At 39.5% G+C, this 16,872-nt stretch overlaps 1 protein-coding gene across 3 annotated transcripts in view; it reads right to left on the bottom strand.

The window, feature by feature from the left end:
- Window positions 1–4,214: 4,214 nt before the first annotated feature.
- Window positions 4,215–16,872, bottom strand: part of LOC115218429 (NEDD4-binding protein 2) — an 80,649-nt gene continuing 67,991 nt past the window's right edge. Inside the window, exons 13-17 of one of the 3 annotated variants that reach the window (XM_029788238.2) lie at window positions 14,234–14,407; window positions 12,537–12,604; window positions 10,824–10,921; window positions 7,602–7,728; window positions 4,215–6,585 (exon numbers count right to left, since the gene is read on the bottom strand). In XM_029788238.2, the coding sequence (XP_029644098.1) occupies window positions 6,546–6,585; window positions 7,602–7,728; window positions 10,824–10,921; window positions 12,537–12,604; window positions 14,234–14,407 (507 nt within the window). In that variant the 3' untranslated portion in view covers window positions 4,215–6,545. Of the gene's footprint in view, window positions 6,586–7,601; window positions 7,729–10,823; window positions 10,927–12,536; window positions 12,605–14,233; window positions 14,408–16,872 lie in introns of all 3 variants that reach the window. The other 2 variants (XM_036508235.1, XM_029788239.2) reach the window with 2 other exon arrangements.

Genomic DNA, 16,872 nt, shown 5'->3' with positions numbered 1-16,872 from the left:
GGGGCATAAATCCGAAGAGACAAAAGTTTGTTTGTTTTGACTTTCATCCGTTTTATGTTGCGGGTGTGCTTTTGTGCGGTGGGACTGCAAGCCGCTCCGTGATTTGTCGACCAGTTTTCAGACACCCCAGTACAAAAGAGTCTAAGTTATACTTATCCGATCAGCGATGTCTAAAGATCATTTAATTTTTTTCTCTTATTCTGTGGAGAATTTTTTTGACCAAAACTGTAACATAGCTGTTAAGCGATTAAATTTATAAAACTGCATTACAGGTATGTTATATAGTGTGTGTGTATGAGTGCGCGAGTGCTTATATACGCATAGACAAAGCGGTAGGATTTAAAGGAGATTTGGTTGTTACTTATAGCGCATCTAGCAAGCACACAGGCGGCTATTTTCATTCGCTAATAGATACACGCACATAAAAATCTAGCAACACACGTCTATTTTCGTACGTTAATCGAGGCACACACATGAATATATACACACACAAGCACGAACATGCGATCTTAAAGATAGCGTATTTGGCAATGGCATTTTAGTATATTATTTGAAGAAAATTTCTTTCTAGCTTGATTTGACTTTCGATGAACTCATGGTCATCTCATCTTTACGTACATCAAGGCTGACATTGTCTAATATACCCTTCCTTTCGGCGTTTTGGGTTGTCTTTTTTTTAATATTTTAGATCAACTAACTGTGTAGAGGTTCCTTTAGTTGTCGTACCTTAGCACTTGGTTAGCCCCGGCTCATCACACCACTTATAAAATCCGCTCAAATAGTCTTTTGTGTATCAGGAACTACTTCGGACAAAGTGTCCTTCTTTTCTTATACACTTGGGTCCAAATTGGGAAGCAGTTCACTGCTATTTCTAACGTTTCAAACACATAAACAAGCTCTGGCTTTGATTACTGTGTTGCAGTTTCGCCCTGTAGTGGCTTCTTTACAGATGGCAATGTCTTTTTCTTTCCTTTTTTTTTCATTGACTGTGTCTTTCATTCGTACGGTGTGGAGATTTGGCTGCAATTTCTAGCAGTTTGAAGATAGACACGCAGACAGGGAGAGAGCGGCGGTGGGGTGTACGCTGTTGTGCGACGTTATTTACATGTGAGCGCGTGTACATGGGGCTTAAATGGTTTTTATTAACATAATCTCTCTCACATGCACACATATCTACACCTTTTCATACATTAGCGACATCAAATCCTTGCCGATTTCGTGTCCACCGAATTTTTTCCTGAATCAAAAAAGCCCGGTACAATCTGATTAAGGTAGATTTTATTTCGCTGCAGATTACCTCTCGTTGTTTGGAGCACAAAAACGCGCCCAACGACCAGCCAAAATGTCTAAGCAAGGTTGCGTATTTTTTATCGGATTTAAACACTCGTACCCATCAACATGGGTACAAAAAAAGCTGTATCTTACACCAGTGTTGCATAACCAGCCCACTCAAAAGTACCTTGATACCCTACTGAGTCAAGCACACTAACATCAACATCAATATCATGTCTCAAATGGAAATTGTAGTCGTCAGCCCCATGCCGGTAGCACGTAAAAAGCACCATCTTTCCGTGGCCGATGCCAGAGCTGCTTTGACTGGCTTCCGTGCCAGTGGCATGTAAAAAGCACCATCGATCGTGGTTGATGCTAGCTCCTCTGGCCCCTGTGCCGGTGGCACGTATAAAGCACCCACTATACTCTCGAAGTGGTTGGCCTTAGGAAGGGCATCCAGCTGTAGAAAACACTACCAGATCAGATTGGGGCCTGGTGCAGCCTCCTGGCTTCCTAGACCCCAGTCGAACCATCCAACCCATGCCAGCATGGAAAACGGACGTTAAACGATGATGATGATTGCTTTTGTTTCGTTGTATATATTTCATATCTTTTTCCTTGTTATTGCACTTCTCATCCCCCCTCCCCATTTCTATTCACATTTCTACCCCCAGCAGGTTATACTGCTAACACTGCCAAATTGAACCATACTATTTGAAAGGTGTTGATGTTTGGCCAACAACTGAATCAAAAAGTCCCCCGGTACAATCTGATTTAAGGTAGATTTTATTTCGCTGCTAGTTCTAGTACATCGAGACAACTAGATAGATTACTCGTCTCGTTGTGGTTGAGCAAACATATTGCAAATGTTCCCACCACCACCACCCGGTCGACTCTTTGGTGGGCTGGGTGAAGGCCAGACACAATGTATGGACGTCTCTACATTAAACCAATTTGTTATTCCTATAGCTTAAGAGAAATTTGACTACTACTTCTAGCATATTAAGGAGTCGTGTACAGGTTTCTACACTCAAATAGACTGAAACCATAAATTCTGGGATTTATCATGTATGTGATCACTAACCTCGTCTTAGAAACCCTTGCTCTATGTTTAACAATATTTCTTCAACTCAGCAGAAAATATGCCGCACAATATTACAAATGCAATTCCGAAGTTTCTATATTTATGAACAAATAATTAAGTTTATTCAAACTGAAAATTCATTTCGTAATACCACCGGAAAAGTTTGTTGAGAATGTTTAAACGTCATCGAGAGTTGTCTCCCTTAAGCAGATTTTACATGAATGACCTCCCTTGGTAAATAAAACTGCCACTAGTAATTGCTGGAAAAAAAAGTAGGCTTCTAGAATAATTTAGTTTATTCTACGTGTAGCCTCTTTTCTCTGAGGTTGTGGAATCTATGAGAAAATGGTCTCATTTTCCTCTCGGACACAACTTCAAACTAATAACTGATCAAAACAGTGTTGCTTTTATGTTTGTCAAAGGCGCAGTAAAACTAAAATCGAAAAGATGATGCGTTGGCGAATCGAACTAGCTCAGTATAAATTTGATATCATTTACCGCCAAGGCAAGTTTAATGCTGAATCTGATGCTTTATCGCGTTACTTTTGCACGGCTACGACTGATAATGAACTGTACTGTGTTCATGCAGTGCTGTGTCATCCTGGGATCACAATTGTTTCATTATATTAGAGTTAAGAATTTACCATACTCTGTAGATGACATAAAGCATATAACTAACAATTGTGTAATATGTTGTGAGGTGAAGCCTCGCTTTACTAAAACCTCTGTTTCGTTAGTAATTAAATCTACTCAAGCCTTTGAAAGATTGAGTGTTGATTTTAGAAGACCCAAGGACCATTATTTCCATTCTTTTGAGGCTTGACTCGAACTTGGATTAGCGGTGAATAAATTTGGTTTAATACATTTGCTGTCCATTCTTTCTCTCTAGCTATCAGTGATCAGTTGCAGCACAAAACGCACCCCCAACGACCAGCCAAAATGTTTAGTCGCCCATGTACTGACCATCGCTTGTATTTTTCCACGACGGTCTAGGTATGCTGTGACTGAGAAGACCCAGCAAATAAAGTGAGTCCACAGTTGTAAACTACACCAGTGTTGCATAACCAGCACACTCAAAAATACTTTGGATCATAGGACGACATGCCGTGCTTGGGGAGACCTATTGAGTCAAGTACACTAACATCAACAGCAATATCAAATCTCAAATGGAAATTGTAGTCGTGAGCCCCATGCTGGTAGCACGTAAAAAGCACCATCTTTCCGTGGCCGATGCCAGAGCTGCTTTGACTGGCTTCCGTGCCAGTGGCATGTAAAAAGCACCATCGATCGTGGTTGATGCTAGCTCCTCTGGCCCCTGTGCCAGTGGCATGTATAAAGCACCCACTACACTCTCAAAGTGGTTGGCGTTAGGAAGGGCATCCAGCTGTAGAAACACTACCAGATCAGATTGGGGCCTGGTGCAGCCTCCTGGCTTCCTAGACCCCAGTCGTTCCATCCAACCCATGCCAGCATGGAAAACGGACGTTAAACGATGATGATGATTGCTTTTGTTTCGTTGTATATATTTCATATCTTTTTCCTTGTTATTGCACTTCTCATCCCCCCTCCCCATTTCTATTCACATTTCTACCCCCAGCAAGTTATACTGCTAACACTGCCAAATTGAACCATACAATTGAAAGGTGTTGAAAGTGTGTTTGATATTTGGCCAACAACTGCTGAATGATGAATGCGTCCACTGTGTGCATTTCTTTCTGTTTTACTCTGTTCCTTGGTCGTTCCCCTGCACCACATTTTTATTATTATAAAGTATATACAATATAAGCGAGTGAATAAGTATGCATGAAAGATGAAATAATGGTTTAAGAGAAAATCAACAGCAATAAGAACAAATCAGTGAAGGAACTAAAATATTCTTGAAATGGACTGGATGTAACAAGGTGGGAGAAAGCAACATGGGTGAAAGAACTTTTAAAGATGTTCTTCTTAGATCCAATGCAAAACAAAAAAAAAATGATAAAAAAAGGAAATGGTCATAGAAAAATATACCAAAATATGTGTGTATGTATGTGTGTGTGTGTGTGCATATATATATAATATATACACATGTAAGGAGAGATTTTCCTAAAAGTTAAATATTTAAATTTTTTTCAAAACAACAGAATGAGACAACCCTTTTGGAAGGTTTTATATAGAGCAAAAAGTGCTTTCATTGTTCAATTTTGCAAAGTGAAAGCACTTACAATGCAAAAAATTACATTTCAAAAAGGTGTACATCATTCAGCTTTTCTAAAAAAAATTTAAATAGTAAATAACTTTTAAGAAAATCTTTCTTTAAATATTTTAACAGTATGAAGTATTCTTTGCAAAAACATGTTATATATATATATATGGGGTTGTTTATGAAATCTGGGTATCAAACAGTTTTGATTTGGTGATTGTTGTTTGTAGTTTAAGTAAGCACTGTCAAGAAAATAGATTTATCAGGTTTCAATGGTCATACAAAAAAAACCCATCCACTTAAGTATATTTTATAAAAGTTTTTTCCTAGTGACGGCTGATAGAGATCATAGCAACTTAAAAAAAACTATGATGGTCACATGACATTAATAAGTTCTTTCTACTATAAGCACAAGGCCAGTAATTTTATGGAAGGGGTAATTCCACTATATTGACCCCAGTGCTCAACTGGTACTAATTGTATCGACCCCAAAAAGATGAGTTGACTTCGGCAGTATTTGAACTCAATGTCATCAATCAATCTGTCGAGTACCTTAACAATTTGGCCAGCTTGTTGCCTTAGTAATAATTTTTTTCTGTCATAAGCATAAGAACTGAAATTTTGTGTGGGGGGGAGCTAGTCGATGTACATCAAGCCGTCCTCAACTGGTACTTTATCAACCCTTGAAGGGATGACAAGCCAAGTCAACCTTGGCAGCATTTTGAACTCTGAACATAAAGCTTGACAGAATGCCATTAAGCATTCTGTCCAGCATGCGACTAATTCTGCCGCCTTGATGCCTTGAGGCACACAGCTTGAAATTTTGAGGGGCGGGGTCAGTCATTTACATTGACCCTGAAAGGATGAAAAGTGAAGTTAACCTTGGTGAAATATGAACTCAGAAAATCAAGTGACAGAAGAAATATCACAAAGCATATTGTCTGGCAATGCTAACCATTCTACTAGTTTGCTGCCTAAAGAATAAATAAATTAATTAATTAAATAAGTAATAATAATAATGCAGTTTTAGAATGTAGGTCTGTCAAAACTAAGAATTTTCCTATTAATTGCTCAGATGAATAAATATCTATGATCTTTAAGAGTGGCAAAGCAGTTCCATGTTTGATGACTAAAGCATGATCACAGTAAAGGTTTTTCAATGAGTTTGGTAACTTGGACCATGATTTCTGTTTTTCCCTTTGCTTTTTTTTTTCTTTGCTTTTTTCTATAATCATCAGGAATTATAAATCCAATGAGACTGATAGTTTCCAAAAGTTTGAGATCAAAGACATTCAAGAGCCTAATGTCAAGAACATTTGAGAGCAGCCAGTCTCTGAGATTTTGAAGTTTAAGCCTATTATGCTGAAGTTTCCAAAGGTTTTCCAAGTCCAAAAATATCACAGGTGACAATTTCCAAGAATTTGATGTCAAGGATTATCAAAAGTGACAACTACCAAAAGTTTATTGTTTAGAATTCTCAGAATGAGAATTTCCATTGCTGTTGAGGTCTATCAGAAGCAACATATTCCTAAAATTTGGTTGAAGAATTTATCAGGTGTAACAGTTTCACAAAATCTGAGATAATTGTGACCGTTTCCAAGATTTTAGTGTCTAAGTCTATCATGAGTAAGCTTCCAAAGGTTTGGTGCTCTTTCCAAGAATTTCATGTCAAGGATTATCAAAAAGTGACTGTTACCAAGAATTTATTGTTTAAAACACTCAGAAACGAGATTTTCCAACAGTTTAATAAGGATCTTCAGGTGTAACATTTGTGTGGATCTGAAGTTCAAGACTCATTAGGAAACAGTTGTAGTGAGTTTCGTATTCAGAGCTACTAACAGCAACTCCAAAAGAACTGCCAGAAATTGTTTCCTCAGAGTGCCATGTAGAGTCATGGAAAACAGCTTTGGTAAATACAATGGTTTCAACCATCAAAACGTATAGGTGTCAAGTAAGTGTAAAGATCAGAACCATCAAGAAAGCAGGTAAAAACCAAAATGTGCAATTTCAGAAAAATACTTTGATGGAACCATCGTCCTCGATGAACCTGCAGAAGAAAAAGAAATCCATGTTTAGCAAATATATTTCTTTACTGCCCACAAGGGGCTAAACATAGAGGAGACAAACAAGGACAGACAAAGGGATCAAGTCGATTACATCGACCCCAGTGCGAAACTGGTACTTTATTTATCGACCCCCAAAAGGATGAAAAGCAAATTCGACCTCGGCGGAATTTGAACTCAGAACGTAACGACAGACGAAAGACTGCTAAGAATTTCGCCCGGCGCGCTAACGTTTCTGCCAGCTCGTTGCCTTATCCATGTTTAGCAAATATATATATGACATTTGGAAACTGAAATTCAAAGTAGCATTTCTAAGTAGTATGGCCACAACCAAATAGTGAGAAATGGTAAAAGACCATCATTTTAGCACTGCAGAACAAGAGGAAATAAGCTCCACGAGAAGAGAATCTTTGAACTGGTTTTGATTCCTGGCTGCAGATAATCCACTCCTTTATTTATATTGTGCACCTTAAGGATTGGCATTGTTGGTTAAAGGATTCCAACAGACCAGTCTCTGGTTCACTACTTCACTTCCAGACCCCTCGGCAACCATATTCTTTCAAAGAAAAAGAAGCTTGTCTTGGCAGAATGCTGTGAGTGATTTTCCCCACAGACTTCTCACAGTGTGTAACTGGTACTTATTTTATCAACCCCGAATGGATGAAAGGCAAAGTCGACCCCGGCAGAATTTGAACTCTGAACATAAAGATGAATGAAATGCCACTAAACATTTTTTGCCTGGTGTGCTAATAATTTTAACCCATGGCTTTAACCATTTAAGCAATTCACCACAAATCTATAATAATAATAATGATGACAATCGGTAAAGGTAGATTTTAGATTAGTGACTATATGGCCATCATACTACCATTAAATATTAAGAAATTTGGACCCTACCAAAAGGATAGAATTTGGTCCCTTGGCCCAAGTCAAGAGAGCACAAAGGGGGTAGGATATCTAATGACACAAGATATTATTTTTCTTTCATTTTCCTACTTACCGGAATGAATTTTGCTTGATGTGGGAGAGAATTGGTGGCTTCAACACAGAACGCCCAGCTACGTTGTTCAATCCTTTCCCTGTGATTATTGTCAGGTTTCTCTTCATCATGTAACCATTGTCTAAAGCTGAAATTTACAGAACAATTAGCAACAACCCAACATCAACATTATCAGTAGAGAGGGACCATTCACATAGTTTGCTCAACCTGTAAGAAACAACAGCCAAATCTTCCTCAAACCACAGCCAACTTTCTTTTCACAAAAATAAAACACATTTAATGATGTAATACAAGATCTTGCCTCGACATCATTTGATAGTCGTAAACGAGTGCCACTGTCATTCAAGCAGTGTCTCTTCCATCTGTTCAAGGGCAGATATTACCTTACTTGGAAATAATTGGTGGTGGACATCAGGAAGGGCATCCGGCCGTAGAAACATTGCCACAGCAGAGCTCAACAGACTCCTTCGATTTCGCTGGACCATCAATCCCATAAGAGCATGGAAGACAGACATTAAATGATGATGAGAGCAAGACAACATGGCTAAGTCTAAAATGCCTTTATCCATGGATCAGCTCAGTCACTACTAATGCTTTACAATGTCTGGGACTTGCTTTGCAGACCCTTAATGTCCATGTTCCATGCTGGCATGGGTTGGATGGTTTGACAGGAATTGATGGGTCCTAAGACTGCATTGTGCTCACTCCATTCTCTGCTTTGACATGGTTTCTATGGCTGGATGCCTTTTCTAACACCAACCACTTTACAGAGTCTACTGGGTGATATTTTTTCATCTCATCAACACTAGCAATGTCACCATTGAGCTGGCAAGCCCACAAGATTACAAAATCTAAGGTTTGGGTAGGTTACACTAGGAGATGAGGGGGTGAAGTCAAGCTATGAGAGAAGGGATGGGGTGTAAGTCAGTTCCTGTTCTAGAGGAATTACATGGCTACTCATATACATCAAAGAAAGCCAAGAATGACCCGTCTTTTTTTTTTTGCTGTCCTAATTGCTGTTTCTCTTGTCCACCTTTGTGTCGTATATCTGTTCGAACGTTTTAATGCCTTCAATTGGTTTTTTTCCTATTTATTTATATATATATATATATATTATTGCTATTATGCAAAAGTATCGTAAGTCCAAAACGTAACTTTTTCAGAAAACGAAAAAATAGTTTCACCATTCCATAGCAAAACTGTTGCACTACACTTTGACAATTTTTGATATTTTGGCATCTGAAGTAGCTGGAGATATGACAGTTTGACTAAAAGAACCAGCTACTGCAAGCAAAAATAAATATTGATAAAAAAACACATTTGGTCAAATTTGGACATACGACAGTTTAACATAATAGCAACAATATACATAAATAGGCTTTTTCAGTTCTCATCAAGCAGTTTCACTCACAATGTATTGGTTGATCTACAGCTATAGCAGGGTAACCCAGCCTACGGCATCCACACAGTGAAACCAAACCCATAACGTGTTTCTGAAGCATATTTCTCAACCACATAACCATGCTTCTCCTTCTCTTGCACATACATCATCATCATCGTTTAACATCCGTTTTCCATGCTGACATGGGATGGACGGTTCGACTGGAGTCTGGGAAGCCAGGAGGCTGCACCAGGCCCCAATCTGATCTGGCAGTGTTTCTACAGCTGGATGCCCTTTCTAATGCCAATCACTCCGAGAGTGTAGTGGGTGCTTTTTACGTGCCACCAGCACAGGGGCCAGAGGAGCTGGCATCAACCACAATTGGATGATGCTTTTTACGTGCCACCGACATGGCCTACATATATATAATGTGGAGACATGTGCCCAAGTGATTGTGTTACACTCATGATCATGACATCATGGGTTCAATTCTCAGACCAGCTGCAGGTTGTGTTCTTGTGCAAAACACTTTATTTCATGTTGTTCCAATCCACCTACCTATAAATGGACAACCCTGCAATGGAAGAGATTGCCGAGCAGAGAAAATGTTGATCAGCTTGCTTATCCAGTGCAATGACATTATTCAAAAGCTAAAACAATGCAAAGCACATAGTGACCAGCAATGTATAACATCAGAGAGCCTAGTCGACCACATGATAGCTCTCTCTTTCTGTGTGTGTGTGTGAGTGTGTGTCGTAAGCTTCACTTTGCAACAATGTGCTTCCAAGTTCAATTTCACAGCCATACGAATACACACATCGGGACATTGTTCTACAGCCAGATGCCCTTCTTGCTACTAACCCTCATCTGGTCATCAAGTAAAAGATATTTCCATCACACTTATCTTCAAACGTATAGAGCTACAGAGCAATTTGTTGATGGGGAAAATATCAACAGACACACACTATAACTCAGTGAGGTTTTGTTTTATTTTTCACATAACTCAGAATGTAAGCATACACACACACACACACACACACACACAAGGGTTTGTACAGGTCTGGTCCACCAAATTTATTTGCAAGATAGTGTTCAACCCATGGCCACTGCAAAAGACACTTTTCTGAGGTGCCATGCAATGGAACTGAACTCCAAAACACATGGTTACAAAGCAAACCTCTTAACCACACAGCCATGCCTGTGCCTGTTCTAAGATGTGATGCCCCTTACAAACCCACATCATGATAAGAATATGCAAATGAGGGCAGTAGTATCATAGCATATACATCTAAACAGGCAAGTGTTGACAGCATCTATAGCAACATTGACAGCATCTATAGCAACAATAATAATCCCTTCTGTTATGGGCACAAGGCCTGAAATTTGGGGGAGGAAGGAAGTTAATTACATAAATCCCCAGTACGCAACTGATACTTATTTTATCAACCCCGAAAGTATGAAAAGTAAAGTTTACCTTGGAGGAATTTGTACTCAGAATATATCAAGGGTGAAATACCTATTTCTTTACAACCCACAAGAGGCTAAACACAGAGAGGACAAACAAGGACAGACAAACAGATTAAGTCAATTATATCGACCCCAGTGCGAAACTGGTACTTTTTTTATTGACCCCAAAAGGATGAAAGGCAAAGTCAACCTCGGCAGAATTTGAACTCAGAACGTAGCGGCAGACGAAATACTGCTAAGCATTTCGCCTGGCCTGCTAACGTTTCTGCCACTAAGCATTTCGCTCGGTCTGCTGACGATCCTGCCAGCTTGCCACCTTAGTAGCAACAACAATAATAAAAACGAAACAAAAAAAGCCAAGAACACTGTATTACCTCTTTTATAATCCTGTAAACATTGTTTTGTGATGCTAACAGCTTCATGGATCTTCATTCCATGTAAATCCACAACATTGTAATATTCAGGAGTCAACCTGTGGACAGATAAAAAGGAACCAAAATATTATAATAAATAAACTGTGATGGAATGACAATTTCTGACTCGGGGCATGGTAGGAAGTGAGCTAGAGTAGTGGTTAAAGCCATTATCAGATTATCAGCTGGAAGACCGATTTCAAATTTTGGCACAAGGCCAGCAATTTTGGGGGGAAGGAGAAGTCGATTATATCAACATCAGTGTTTAACTGATACTTATTTTAATGACCCTAAAAGACATGAATGGCAAAGTCAACTACAACAGAATTGATACAATGGAGGGCCAATAGAGATGGTCTCGGTAAGTGATGTCACAGCTGACCAGACGAGGATTAACTCCAAGATCTCATACAAAGAAAAGAGGACACCGTAGTCCATCCACAGACAATCTTACAAGTATTGGTGACACAGTAAAATACACCTAGTTCAAACTATCATCATCTTGGCTTTTCTTGATCAGAGAAATTGTCCTGCTTCTTTTAATTGCTTTCAGTTCATCTTCCTGAGATTCATCTTCCTGGACTCTCAGATAAGAATTTAAGTCAACAGGTATTACCTACAGGACTGCAGGAAATGACAGTGGCCTCTGAAGCACAACAACTTAAGGTGCAAAGTTCCAACTAAGATGAGATGTTGGTGGAACAATACCATAGACAGATCCATTAAAACTGGCAGATAGGATTGGAGAGACCTGATCCTAGCCTAATTCCATGGCACAGATGAATCTGCAATGATGTATGAAGTACCATCAACTGCAGTTGGTTGCCAAGCATTCATTTTGTTGAATGTCATCACTGCTGCCAGCCCACCTGGCAGTAATACAGTGCAGGGACCAAAATCAGAAATACTACTTTGCCCTTGATATTCTGTAGCCACCATCAGTCAGTCCACAATATACACTATTTAAAGGTAGTCCCTTGAGTCTGAGAATGACAGTTCTGCAATTTCTTGAACTGACAGGCTCCTGTGCCGGTGGCACGTAAAAAGCACCATCCAAACGTGGTCGGTGCCAGTGCCCCCTGACTGGCTCCCATGCTAGTGGCATGTAAAAAGTACTCACTGCACTCTCGGAGTGGTTCGCGTTAGGAAAGGCATCCAGCTGTAGAAACCTTGCCAGTCATCAGTCAAACTGTCCAACCCATGCTAGCATGGAAAGCGGACGATAAACGATGATGGTGATGAACCTGAACAGATGATTTGTTTATAATGACCAAATGTTTGTGTTGCACATTAGTACTCTAACCTCCATCAAATCAACATTGTCTGAACAGGTGCATGGTGTACCACATGTCAGGTGTTGAAGAGATCGCAGATCAACATGAGATGAAGTGTTTTGCAGAAGAACACGAAGCACCACCTGGTGTAAGAATTGAAACCACGATCTCACAGTCACAAGTGTAGCACCCAAACCACTAGGCCATGCACCTTCACGCAATATACAATATACACGGGAATAAAGCCGGGCAGTTTTCTGTGGTTTTGTGTGTGCCAAATGGCAAAGATTATGACAAGTGTTGAGTTGCCATCAGATCCATTTGTCAGCACGAAAAAGTAGATGCAAATGATGATTAAAAAGAAACTAACAACAACAGCAAATAACAGCAATTTACTTACTGATCTGCAACTTCTTGCTTCAACAATCCTAACTCTGCTTTCAACAGCTCCTTTTTATACATGCTAGCCTAAAAGGATATGAAATGTAGGCCACATGTAAATTATATTATATTGCAGTGCAGGAGATAATCTGACATCACATACTTTAAGGGCTGGTGTGGGAGGGAGGGGAATTCTTTATGTGATCAATGATCTGCTAGATATAGCAGCCTTATTGTAACACATCACACCTTAATTTAAAAAGGGACATCTTAGGCAAAACAGTTCTTATATAAATATAGAGAAGACAGGATGATGATCCCTGATGGAGAGCTGTGTTGTGTGTGCACATATATATGTGTGTGTGTGTGTGTATGTATGTATGTGTATATATATATATATATATATATATATATACACATACATACAGGATGCGGTGAATAAACTTTCATCTAAATTACGCAAAAAATGAAAATAACACTGTCATCTCATTTTAACAGATAGATTTACCAAAATTAAACAAAAATATTTTGAGAAACTAAAGAATAAATTTATTCAATAAAATCGCCATTGGCTTCAACTACAGCCTCCAAACGACTTCGGAATCTCCTGCAACTCTTCTGAACAGTCTCCTTGTTTATATTCATGAATGCTGCCATAAGCCTTGCCTTCAGTTCATCTTTGGTGTAACAAGGAGTTGGTTGGTCTCTCACTCAACTGCGCCCACACATAATAATCAAGAGGGGAGTTAGGTGGCCAAATGTTAGGGTGATGTGTTTTCTGCTTGTATGGCATGGGATAGAGTCCTGTTGCCAAACATATAGCCTTCCAGCATCCACCCTCTCGACCCAGGGCAGAACTACCTTCTCCAGGCACTTGATGTAGGCCTCTTGTTGAGTCTGAGGCCGTGTGGGAAGATGAATGGAGGCATAACATCGCCATCACTAGTGATCACTCCAAACACCACATGTTGACTGGATGTTTGATTTTTATCACTCTGAGTACATGTCCTCAGGTTGCACTGTCCTCAGATTGATACCCAAACACTCTGAAATGTTTGTAGAGGAGCTTCTGGTGCAAATGCCATCCCACCCATGATAGCATGGAAAGCCTTGCATGCTACCATGGTTGGAATGGTATCACAAGAGCCGGCCAAGCTGAAGCCTGCACCAGACTTCTGTGACTGTGTTGGCAGGATTTTTACAGCTGGATGCCCTTCCTGACACCAACCAGCCAGCAGAATGGACTATATATACATTAAAAGAAAGAGGGGTTTAAAATAACTCCAGCACAGGAGGGTGAAATCTGAAAGATGTAGAAAAAATGTGGGAGGAGAAGATTTTATTGCAGGGCTGGGAGAAGGAGGGGGTGCCCATTGTAGTGCAGGGAGAAAAGAACACACATTGCAGGGATGAAAAAAGAAGGCTCATGAGAAAGGCTGGAAAAAGGGGGAGCATATTGTAGGGTGGCAGGAGGAGGCACACACTGCTGGGCTGGGAGAAGATGGGGTTTACATCTAAGGGAGAGAAGGCAGGGTACACATTGAAGGGCTGGAATAAAAGGGTGCACATTGTAAGGCAGACCTATGATGCTGAATACTCTGGTGTAAATCCTGTTCCCTGAGATATTTGATGCTCAAAATGAAAAACTAACAACAATAAAAAAAAAAAATGAAATGACCACCATTAAAGAAGGATAGAGGAAACAGTATTTCTTACTTGCGACTGATTATATTCTTTGGCTAACGATAAACATTGTGTGTTGTACAGGTGTTTCTTAACAGTAGAATCAGAAAGACGCTTTTTATAAAAGGCAATTTGGTTTTGATAATCTACTTTAGGAACCTGGATCCAGTTGAGGAAACGGTTTCTAGAATAGATTTTTGGTGTATTCTGAAATATAAAAATAAAGAAAATATAAATAACGAAAAAGAATAGCTACAAATAATAATAATAATAATAATAATAATAATAATCCTTTCTACTTTAGACATAAGGCTTGAAATTTGTGGGGAGGGGACTAGTCAATTACATCAACCCCAGTGTTTCACGGGTACTTAATTTATCAACCCTGAAAGGATGTAAAGCAAAGTTGACCTCGGTGAGTTTTGAACTCAGAACATAGCAACGGGTGAAATATTGCTAAGCATTTTGTCCACCATGCTAACAAATCTGCCAGCCCACCACCTTAATAATAATAATAATAAAGGTTTCAAATTTTGCCACAAGGACAACAATTTTGGCAGAGGGGATGAGTCAATTACATCAACCCCAGTATTCAACTGGTACTTAATTTATTGACCCCAAAAGGATGAAAGACAAAGTTGACCATGGCAGAACTTGAACACAGAACATAGCGATGGATGAAATATCGTTAAGCATTTCATCTACCATGCTAACGATTCTGCCAGCTTGTCACCCTCATAACAATAATAATTATTATTTCAATTGATTACATCAACCCCAATGCATAACTGGTACTTATTTAATCGACCTCAAAAGGATGAAAGGCAAAGTCAACCATGATGGAATTTGAACTCAGAACATAGCAATGAGTGAAATACCGCTAAGCATTTCATCCAGTGTGCTAACGATTCAGCCACCTCACCGCCTTAATAATAATGATCCTTTCAACTGGAAGCACAAGGCCTCAAATTTGGGGGAAGGGATTAAGTCAATAACACCGACCCCAGTGCATAACTGGTACTTGTTTTATCGACCCTGAAAGGATGAAAGGCAAAGTCGACCTTGGTGTAATTTGAACTCAGAACATAACAGCACATGAAATACCACTAAGCATTTCGTCCAGTGTGCTATCATTTCTGCCAGCTCACCGCCTTCATAATAAGAATAACGATAATCATCATCATCATCATCATTGTTGTTTAATGTCCACTTTCCATGCTGGCATGGGTTGGATGGTTTGACTGAGGGCTGGTGAGCCAGAAGGCTGCACCAAGCTCCAGTTCAATCTGGACAAAGTTTCTACAGGTGGATGCCCTTCCTAATGCCAACCACTCTGAGAGTGTAGTGTGTGCTTTAACGTGCAACCGGCACAAGGGCCAGTCAGGCAGTACTGACATCGACCATGCTCAAATGGTGCTTTTTATGTGCCACCTGCACAAGAGCCAATAATTCTTTCTACTATAGGCTTTAGGTCTGAACTTTTAGGAGAGGATGCTATTTGATTACGTCAACCCCAATGCTCAACTAATACTTTATCAATCCCAAAATGATGGAAGGCAAAGTTGACATCAGTGAAATTTGAACTCGGAACATACAGCCAGATGAAATGCCACCAAACATTTTGTCTGGTGTGCTAATGATGCTGCTAGCTCACCATCTTCAACTCCTTAATAATAATAATAATAATAATAATGATAATGATAATAATAATGATGATGATGATAATAATAACAATGGTTTCAAATTTTGGCCCAAGGCCAGCAGTTTCAAAGAAGGGGATAAGTCGATTACATCCCCTCCCCCAGTATGCAACTGGTACTTAATTTATCAACCTCAAAAGGATGAAAGGTAAAGTTGACCCAAACAGCATAATAATAATAATAGTTTCAAATATTGAAATAAGGCCAGCAATTTTTAGGGGACGGATAAGCCAGTTACATAAACCCTAGAACTCAACTGATACATATTTTATCAATGCTACACAAAAGGATGAAAAGTAAAGTCAACCTAAAATGCTGATTGTCATTTTGTCCATCTTCACATTTTGTGTAAAGACGTCCCACCCATGCTAGCATGGAAGGCAGACGTTAAACGATGATGATGACAGACTATCATACATACACTCATGATGATGATGATGGTATGATGGGTGCAAAAGTAGGTATACAGTTACCATCATCATCACCATCGCTTAACGTCCATTTTCCATGCCAGCATGGGCTGGATGGTTTGACATGTAAAAAGGTCTGGAGAGCCAGCGGCTGCACCAGGTTCCAATCTGATCTGGCAATGTTTCTACAGCTGGATGTCCTTCATAGCACCAACAACTCCAAGAGTATAGTGGGTGCTTTTTATGTGTCACCGGCACGGGAGCCAGTCAGAGGAATACTGGCATTGGCCACGTTCATGAAAAAAGAAAGCACAATGCTCATTTACTTTTATGAAAATAATAAAAAATCAGCCTCTTTTTTGATATTTTCAGTGTCATTAATCATAATAAAACATTGATCATAACTTTTAATCTTTTTGATAAAAATAAAGGAGTATTGTACATGTTTTCTTTTTTCATAACTATATACTTACTTTTGTGGAAACACATGGCCTAGTGGTTAGAGCAGCAGACTAGCGGTCGAGGGATTACGGGTTCAAATCTCAGACCAGGTGATGTGTGT

This window comes from Octopus sinensis, linkage group LG13 (genome assembly GCF_006345805.1).
Source record: "Octopus sinensis linkage group LG13, ASM634580v1, whole genome shotgun sequence".
NCBI lineage: Eukaryota > Metazoa > Mollusca > Cephalopoda > Octopoda > Octopodidae > Octopus > Octopus sinensis.
This window is presented reverse-complemented; position numbering and strand designations above follow the sequence as displayed.